Raw genomic sequence first — 9678 nt, forward strand, 5'->3', positions numbered from 1 at the left:
CTAGTAGACGGAGACCACTATTTTGAATATTGTTGAACGATCAGTCACTCCTATCACAACCACTATTTTAAATATATGGAAAAATTACACTAGCCTCTTTTGAAATTTATTAAAATAACCTTGAAGTCCTATCTAATTTTAAAATATCCATTTACTTTTCTGAAATTTATTAAAATGATAAAGACACTTCTTATAATTTATAGTGACATTAAAAAACCGTAAATATTACACTTTTTTTTGGTCTGTTATAAAAAATTCTCTATATAAAGAGGTTACCATATCGCTAATTATCACATCTATCACAACCTACCACTATTACTATATCCATCATTAATAGTCAAGCTACACACCTTAAACTACCTCTATAATCCCTCATCTTCTAATGTGTCTGTCCCGCCCCGCCCTATTTTTCCGCGAGTTTTTGCGGGCACGTGTATTTACATAAATTTTTATATTTTTAGGCTTAAAGAGTGCAGTGCCCGCAGGCTGTCCCCGCCCCGCCTTCACTTTTTTGCGGGGTGGGCCTAAGTTTTAGGCCTACATCCTCAACTATGACTGTCCCATCCCGCCCCATTTTTTCGCGGGCTTTTGCGGTGCGGGCCTAAACGAGACGGGCATACCTGTTTGCCACCCGTACTCCCAAGCCACCACTCTGACGATTGTCGATCATCAATTTGACTATTATTTACTATATGCTTGACCACATTGTCAATCATTGTCAACCATTAACTACCACTCTAGTTTTCACTATGATGACCATTAACCACCATTAACTTCTATTTATTACCATTAAAACTTAATTTGATTTGATTTGATTTTTATTTTTAATTTTTAAACAGAAAACCACTCCTAAACTATTGAATTAGGGTCCGTTTGTTTTGGCTTTTTTTTAAAAATGATTTTTATAGTGTTATATATTTTAGTGTAAAAAAAAATTACAAAGAAACTTTTCATAAAAGCTTCGAATGCAAATTTTGTTTGAATAGTTATTTTTAAAATATTATTTTAGATATTTTATTATTTTATCGAAACTTTTTTTGGATATCAAAATTTCAAAAAATCACTTAATTTTGAAGCTATTTCAAATAGCTTTTTTTAAAAATCATTTTTGAGATACAATTTTTTTTTAAATTGTGATTTTGACTATGTTTTGATCTTCAATAATGTATATTTATGTTATACAATGAACAATTCAATCTTTTAATTTATAAAAAATAAATTTAGAAAAACTTGTAATATTTTAAAAAATATTTTTGTAAAATCCATTTTTTTAAAGCTAAAACAAACTGGCCCCTAGTACTTGTTTGTGATCCAACTAGATTTATTTTGATTGAGAAGTGGTCTAATTAATTGCATTTTCTTTTCTTGCATAAATATTTCTGACTAAAGCAAATAACAAGTGGCTGTTATAATTGTGAACAACACTTGTAAGGATAGGTCACTTAAAAAATCCTACCCCACAATTACTATAAGTAGTTTTTCAAAAGCATTAAGGACAAAATTGGGTTAACACAAATTATGGGGGTAAGAATTTCAATTGAGGGGTATGAAATAAAATTTTCAATGCAAATTGGGCTTATGAATTCCCAGAAGCTTAAGATCCAATAAGACGAAAACGAACATCTTCTCGCAACTCTCGCCTGAGGCATTCAATCTGAACACTCACAACCACCAATCGAACGAACCCTAGCTCGTTCCTCTTCATTTTCAACTCAGGTAAATCAATCAATGTTCCTTTTATCCTCTATTCGATTTGCTTCTTCCATCTTCCGATTTTTGTCTGATCCAATTTGCTTGTTTCTCATATCGTTTTCGTTTGAATGAGATTTGCTACATTTGTGTGAAATTTCGAAATCTGAATTTGTTTTAGAGTATGCGATTTAGCTAAGATTGTGGAATATGATGTTAGCAATGTTTGATTAGTTGTAAATTGTAATTGTAATCGTAATTGACTCTTCTGTATTGACAATTTTATCGATGAAATTATAATTGATTTATACTTCTATGTCCTATAAATGCTTTCAATTGATTCTTCTGTATTTACGTACTTTTGTTCAACTTGGATTCATTTCTTGAATCCAGCTTTGCAGCAGTAACTATGTATTTGGCTTCAAAGCTGAGTTTATATGGAATATCAACATGAATGTCAACCACATGCTTTCATTTTTTTGTTGATATATTAAGTTATGAATGACTTATTTATCACTTCTTTGTATATACTTGTTTTATGTATCTGTCTCTACTGTATTTTCACGGGTAGTGAATATTTGTTACAGTTTCTAGAGTGGTTTTGGGTTCTACATACTTTTGTAATAGTTTGTGGTGTAGTAGCTCTTTGAAAGATTTTGATGATTTATTGAGAATGAAGTGATGTTTGGAATATGAGTATTTTGATATCAGTTTTTCTCCCACGTGTTTAATTTAGATATTCACATAACTAGACAACTTATTATGTACTTTCAAACATCATTTTATATCCAAACAGGGTCTTATTATCAACCAATGGCGTCAACTGGAGCAGTGCCGTTCTGGAGGGCAGCGGGAATGACATACATAACTTACTCCAACATATGCGCGAACCTTGTCAGGAATTGCCTCAAGGAACCTCACAAGACCGAAGCTATCGCTCGTGAGAAAGTCCATTTCTCTCTTTCGAAATGGGTTGACGGCAAACCCGAAAAACCTAGTACGGTCCCTTTTCTCTCTTCTTTTTATCATACAAATCTAGTTGCTATCATGTTTCATTTCATACCCTAATTAAAATTTTCAGGGTTAATTTGCTACATTTAATGATTTTTCAAACAAAATGTTGAGTCTAGGAATGAATTGTCTCATTTATTTATCTAAGATATGGCACCACAAATTGTAGTCTATATATATGACTCCTAGGTGCAACTTTTTTTAGGATCTGTATGTCTGTGTATTCCTTTTCTTCACAAAACACAACATTGTTATGAGAGGATCATTTTCTGTTCGACGTGCTATGAAGCGCACACAACTTTCCAAAGTGATCTGTCAAGCTGACACATTTGGGACACTGACACTTATCATACATACACACGCCTTTGACATGTGTATTCACCTCTTAGCAGTATCCAACTAAAAACTATATATCTTTAGTTCTGACTCCTAGTAGACACGCCCCTGGAAAAAAATTGGCTCAAGTATCTGTTAGACACATCTCGGACACTCGGCAAGAGACTGAGCAGCTGACATTTGCTCTTGGCTAGACACTTATCAGACCACTCCTAACCCTAGATTAGATCTTTTACTTTTTGAGATAAATCGCAGAAAGATGTCTCTTTTATTTTTTTTGCGAGGCTCAATATCTTGAGATTATTAACTCGTTGTTATAAAATCCATGATCCTTTTTCTTATCATAATTTTGCTATAATTCCTCATAATTCAATTTCGATTCTTGTCATGGTAGTATTGTAATTTATACATAGAAAATATGTATTGCTGTGTTCTGGTGTTCTATATCTTGGACATTAGCAGTGTCACGGTCTTCTGGTGTCCTATATTTTGGTCATTAGCAGTGTCGCGGTGTTCTGCGGTGTTCTGGTGTCCTATATTTTAGACATTAGCAGTGTCACGGTGTTCGTGTAGAGTCTCCGTGCTTCACAAGCTACTCACCCACTCTCTTACTTTTCTATTTCATTACTTCACAAAACATAAACCATGTCATGAGAGGATGCTTTTCCAACTTGTCATTGGGTTGTTCTATTCCAAATTCTATGTACTGGCTCGAAGATATCATTTGTTGGTTGTTTCTAACTCATTGTAACAATGTTATCTCCTTGTGCTATAAATTCAAACCCTTTAAGATCACATTCAACCCATGTGTGGTTTTGGTAAATATTTTCCTTTGAAACATAATTTTTGTTCCCAAACCTCAAATTGATGAAAAGCGATTATATTTTCATTGAGTTTTGCTTCAAATTTAGTTTGATTATACTCTAATACGATTATTTTCATTAGGTTTAGAAATTTGCACCAGGTTTTTGTCAAATTTGCTTCTAGAGTAAAATCATTCAAACATAAATTACTTTTCCTTTGACACAATTTTAGACAATCAAGTTTATTCAAAACACACTTGGAAACCAAAAAATGTTACACTTGACAAGGATCTAAGGAAAAAGGGTTGATATTGAAGTAAATATATTATTGATAATTCACAACATTTGTTTTGACTACATGCCCATTTTCTGTCTAAGGCTCCGAAATATTTGCATTTTTATTATATTTATGGTATTATTTCTGATTAAAGTGATCAATTGTTTTTTTATCAGCTCTTCGATCAGACACCCCAGATCTTTGAGTCGGAATGCATGCAGAATTGTTTGAGATCTGCTGGAAGTTAATTGACATTTGAACCTTTTGGATTTTATGTTTTCCATTGTAGTTTTTTTGTCCATGATATGGCCACATGCACCAAATTTTGGATTTGCATGGTTAATCTTGTAATAATTAAAGTTTGAACACAACAAAGTTGGGCACAAGTTTATGAAATAATTTACATGGCAATATTCCTCCCTAGGATGAATCTTGTTGAATTTAAATGTTCTAGGGAAATTTAAAGTAAACAATTATTCAAAGTGCTGATTCACGGTAAAAGCACCACATTCCACATGATTTGCAAGTAATAGCGTAACCTAAACGTTATTATTTATAAAAAGAAAAAGGTTTGCATTTTGACCAGCAAAAGTATAGGGAATGGAATGAAAAGTAGATTCGAAGAACTAGTAAAAAGAAAATTCCTATAGTGATTGCATAGACGTATCAAACTCTTAATAGCAAATAATACATGAAATCTAGCCACTATTCGAAGATGATGCACATGTTTAGCTAGAAGGGATGCCATGTAATGAAAGCCATGTTTTATAAATCTGACTGGTGGAACATTCATGTTCAATTGCTTCATCTAAATAAAATAATAATTCATAAACATGTTACACAATAATCATATATTTAAAGCTTAATAAATTAAATATTTTAAAAATTCATTTTAAACTCAATACAACAATATTAATAATACTTTTTTTTATAATTAATTAGTGTTTAAGTTTTGATATTGATATATTAATATTACAAAAAAATTGATTTGATGCAGTTTTTGAATCAGGCGGTTATACCAAATCTGGTTTGAACGGTTTTGAATGATTTAATTCGATTTTATTTTAATTTTGATCCACTAACATTTTTAAAAGATTAATTGGATCAGATTCAACTTCGGTTTTCAATTCAACTACTTGAACCGTCCGATTCGTTCCGGTTTTAAAATATTGAACGAAAGGAACACTCTTTCACGAGTCATACAATATTCATTAGTATATAACTTTGCATTTATTTAATTTGTTTAACTTCTTAGTTTCTAGAATAAAATTTGAAGAAAAAAAAGTAAATGATTAACACTATCAATAACATTAATGACTATTTTTACAAATGTTTTGGAGAAAATAAAAGATGCAATTAGATGAAAATGTTTAAACAAAAAAAAGGGTTTGGATCTCACTTTCAAAAGTTAATTCATTAAATAAGAATCCTAAAATGAAAATAGATCGAACAATTTAAGATTTTTGGCAATGTGACAACTTCAATAATAAAACTTCTATCTCAATTCAATTCAATGTCTCTCACTATCACTTCTAATTTCTGTCTCCTCTGCCCCTCTTCCAAAACCTCTATCTCATCTATTATTCTATCCCTTAAATCCTTACTTTTTTTTTTCTTTCTAAAAAAAAGCTAGTGCTACTCTTTTTTTCTTCTCAAAATAGCTTATATTAGACACCATCCATGAATTATAATGTGTCACCATTTCATTTCACAACTTGTTGCTCCTTAAGTCTCTCAACCTAGGAAAACAAACAATGACTAAGAATTATTTCATGTTCCTTTTTGTTTTTGTTGCTCTACTCAGTTTGTTATCTCAAACTTCAGCTACATCACCACCTGCAAGTAAGTTATCTCAAACCTCTAAACTCTTGTAAATATTATTTATCCTTATATTTTACTATATAGTATTAATTAAACTCATGTAACATGCAGAAATTGTTACCGGAGTTGTTTCCAATGTTGTTTCTTCTCTTCTTAAATGGATATGGTCACAATCACAAAAATCCAAACCAAAAGTAACAGGTACAAATCTCACTACTATAAAAAAAATCAAAATTAGCGACGGAGAAATTTAAATTTCCATCACTAACTTAGTTATTTTTTTCTAGTATTTCCATTGAGTTTCTAATTTTCTTGTTACTATATTAATGTGCTAACATTGGTTTAATTTCATGAAAAATAATTTCTCAGTTCAACATAGTCGATCCATGGTGAAATTCGAAAGTGGTTATAATGTGGAAACAATATTTGATGGAAGTAAGCTTGGAATTGAGCCATATTCAATTGAAATTTCTTCAGATGGTGAATTTTTGATTCTGGATTCTGAGAACAGTAATGTCTACAAGATCTCAAGCCCAATGTCAAGATGTAAATTTCCTTTATTAAATTGTCTAAGTAAATAATGCGAATAAATCATTATTTTCTATAGCTAGTTTGTTACAATTTTTTATGTGGAAAAAAAATCATTTAAAATAAAATAAAATAATCAAACTTAGAAGTTTTCATTTGTTTTATGGCTTTTACTTTGCTTCATTGTGCAAATATACTAGATTCAAAATTGAAATGTGTCCTTTAAGAATGTTTTTTGTTTTAGTCATATACCTTATACAAATGACTTTGCTTCACTCCCAAGAAACAATGAACTTTTGTTAAGCTCAAGGTTCCACTTTTCGATATTCCATAATTTCTTTATTGATATATGATTTTTTAATTTGAAAATTAATCCATAATTTTTTTGGTTTGGATTTTGTGTAATGCATGGATGAACAATAGATAGCAAACCAAAGCTGCTTGCTGGATCTTCAGAAGGGTATATTGGTCATATAGATGGAAGAGCCAGAGATGCAAGACTTAACCATCCTAAAGGGCTTACAGTTGATGATAGTGGCAATGTTTACATTGCTGACACATTGAATATGGCTATCAGAAAGATCACTGATGAAGGTATTAGTGTCTGTATGGTATCTGTATCGTGTTTGTATATGTATCGTGTTTGTATAGTGTCCGATTAATTATTTATATCTTATTTTTCATAAATTCTTCTAGGTTAATTATAATTTATACGAAAAATAATTTAATTTAATTTTATATTTGGTTAAAAAAATAGCTTATACATATAAGCACTTTTGTAATAAGTGCTTATGTTTAGAAGCGCTTAATTTAACTCTATGAAATGTGTTTTGTATAGGGGTAACTACTATTGCAGGTGGAGGAAAAAGGGGCCAAGTAGGAGGACATGTTGATGGTCCAAGTGAAGAAGCAAGATTTTCAAATGATTTTGATATAGTTTATGTTAGTAGTACTTGTTCTCTTTTGGTGGTAGATAGAGGAAACCATGCAATTAGAGAGATACAACTCAATCAACATGATTGCATTACTTCTAGTACTAATGATGAGTATGAGTATGACAATAGTTTCCCCTTAGGTATGAATATAATTCACATTAAATATATAATCTTTAATCTTTATTACTATTTTTATTTGTTTATTATGCTTTGTGACATTCTAATATAAAATGTTTGCAATCAACAATTTTACAGGAATAGCTGCACTTGTTTGTGCTGGATTCTTTGGTTATATGTTAGCATTACTTCAGAGGAGAGTGAGAGATATGTTTTCTTCTTCTGATGTAAGTTTTACTCGTACATTTTTATAAATAAATAAAATTAAATTAGAAAACATTTGATCAAATATAAGATACAATTGAATTTCACAATGTTTAATATTAAAGAGAATTGAAGTCGGATGATGTTTTTAAAACGGTCATATTGTAATTTATCAACTTAAAAAACTGTAATGCTACATCCCAGATCGTCCTAGATCGTTGTTGCGAACTTTTATTTTAAATAATATATGTTGGTGTATAAGTTGAAATTCGATAATCTAGGTCTTTTTATTATCAGGATTCAAGAGCTCATATTCGAACAATGGGAACACCGTATGCATCGCAACAGAGACCTCCTTCCAAATCGGTTAGGCCTCATCTAATCCCGAATGAAGAGGAATTTGATAAACACGATGAAGGCTTCTTTGTTTCTCTTGGAAGGCTTTTAGTGAACTCGAGTTCATCCATGGGTGAAATCTTTTTAAGCTTGTTCGTAGGATCGAAAAGAAAACAACTTTCATATCATCAATATCAACAACATCAGCAACAATATCATTATCCAAATCGACACTCAAATTCTTGGCCAATGCAAGAAAGTTTTGTGATTCCGGACGAAGATGAACCACCTCCTAATATGGAAATTAAAACACCTACGCAAAGAAAAACATATCCTTACACGAATAAGGAATTAGAAATGTTGGAAAAAACCAGAGATAATAGTCTCTATGAAACAAATATTTTTCCAACGTCAGCACAGATAAACAGACAGACAGAAAATACAATTCCACAGTGTAATCATGCATACATGAACATGTTGGATAGTGCTTATAATGAACAACAACAACATCATCGTCATCAGCAACAACAACATTCTAAGACGCAACACCAACAACAACATCAAGTTCAAACTCGGTATTCTTCTACGACTCCATCGAGTTACTATGAGCAGAATTGTGAAACAAATGAGATTGTGTTTGGTGCAGTTCAAGAACATGATGGAAGACGTGAAGCTATGGTGATTAAGGCTGTTGATTATGGTGATCCAAAATTTAGTCACCATAATATTCGTCCTAGATTAAATTATGTAGGTTACTCTAAAAGTTATTGAAGATTTCATAGTATCAAATTGCATAGATTTCATAGTGTCAAATTGCATGGATATTGATGCAATATGAAGTAATAATTTTGTGTATTAGAAATTGAATGAAAATTTTATATCATGTAACTTTGAGTAAGTTTGTATTAGACTTGTACCTAACTAAACGTTATAAAATTTGCATATTAGGTGTGTGATTTTTTTAAGTTGTAGAAAAGGGATATCTTCGATGGGAAATTAAGACACAATAACAAACTAGTATGTAGTGGATATAAAATTCTCCACACTTATAGGAATTTTGAGGATCAACAACAAATATAAGACGGTAAATCGAACAAATAAAGGAACAAAATAATACCGATATTTTAACGTGAAAAATCCCTCAATATGAGAATAAAAACAACGAGTCGTCCAGATCAAAGAAATAGCTCCACTTTAATAAATTAAGGATACAAGAGAGTTTTAAAGTGATTCACAAACTAATGCTAACAACTGCAAATCACACAACAAACTAGCTTACAAATAAGAATAAGAAAGCTGAAAAATTACCCAAATCTGCAGCTTCAGTGCGAAGCAGATATCTCTCATCTTAAACCTTGTTTTGAAATTCTGAATGGTCATAAGTTAAATACAAGTGTTTCGAACCTGTCCTCCAAATTTGAGTTCGATCCGATGGTTTACGAATCCGGGATCGTCGATTTAGTGAGACTTGTTGTAGAAAAATGAGAATAGGTTTCTCTCCTCGTATCTCTCTTTTGAATCCTTATTTTCTCTTTATCTCTCTCAACCCTAAATTGATCCTCTCCACTTAAATAAGTGAGACAAATATGTTAATCATATTTAGGCCTTTCTCCACATAAGA

At 31.3% G+C, this 9678-nt stretch overlaps 2 protein-coding genes across 2 annotated transcripts; both read left to right on the forward strand.

Moving 5' to 3' along the window:
- The first annotated feature begins 1549 nt into the window (after positions 1–1549).
- Positions 1550–4539, forward strand: LOC127119895 (ATP synthase subunit epsilon, mitochondrial). Its single transcript, XM_051050262.1, has 3 exons — positions 1550–1716; positions 2486–2686; positions 4293–4539. The coding sequence occupies exons 2-3, from the start codon at positions 2503–2505 to the stop codon at positions 4319–4321; spliced, it is 213 nt and encodes a 70-aa protein (XP_050906219.1). The 5' UTR covers positions 1550–1716; positions 2486–2502; the 3' UTR covers positions 4322–4539.
- A 1061-nt stretch (positions 4540–5600) lies between these two features.
- LOC127119905 (uncharacterized) lies at positions 5601–9009 on the forward strand. Its single transcript, XM_051050271.1, has 7 exons — positions 5601–5958; positions 6049–6138; positions 6307–6483; positions 6889–7059; positions 7304–7540; positions 7656–7744; positions 8019–9009. The coding sequence occupies exons 1-7, from the start codon at positions 5871–5873 to the stop codon at positions 8826–8828; spliced, it is 1662 nt and encodes a 553-aa protein (XP_050906228.1). The 5' UTR covers positions 5601–5870; the 3' UTR covers positions 8829–9009.
- Positions 9010–9678: the final 669 nt, after the last annotated feature.

This window comes from Lathyrus oleraceus, chromosome 1, assembly GCF_024323335.1.
Source record: "Lathyrus oleraceus cultivar Zhongwan6 chromosome 1, CAAS_Psat_ZW6_1.0, whole genome shotgun sequence".
Taxonomy (NCBI): Eukaryota; Viridiplantae; Streptophyta; class Magnoliopsida; order Fabales; family Fabaceae; genus Lathyrus; species Lathyrus oleraceus.

Bases quoted from the DNA above. Each gene is read 5' to 3' on its own strand.
- LOC127119905 (XM_051050271.1), top strand. From the start codon at position 5,871: ATGACTAAGAATTATTTCATGTTCCTTTTTGTTTTTGTTGCTCTACTC. The intron at 5,959-6,048 runs GTAAGTTATCTC...TGTAACATGCAG, and splicing joins AGCTACATCACCACCTGCAA to AAATTGTTACCGGAGTTGTT. The intron at 7,060-7,303 runs GTATTAGTGTCT...TGTTTTGTATAG, and splicing joins CAGAAAGATCACTGATGAAG to GGGTAACTACTATTGCAGGT.
- LOC127119895 (XM_051050262.1), top strand. From the start codon at position 2,503: ATGGCGTCAACTGGAGCAGTGCCGTTCTGGAGGGCAGCGGGAATGACA. The intron at 2,687-4,292 runs GTACGGTCCCTT...TTTTTTTATCAG, and splicing joins CGGCAAACCCGAAAAACCTA to CTCTTCGATCAGACACCCCA.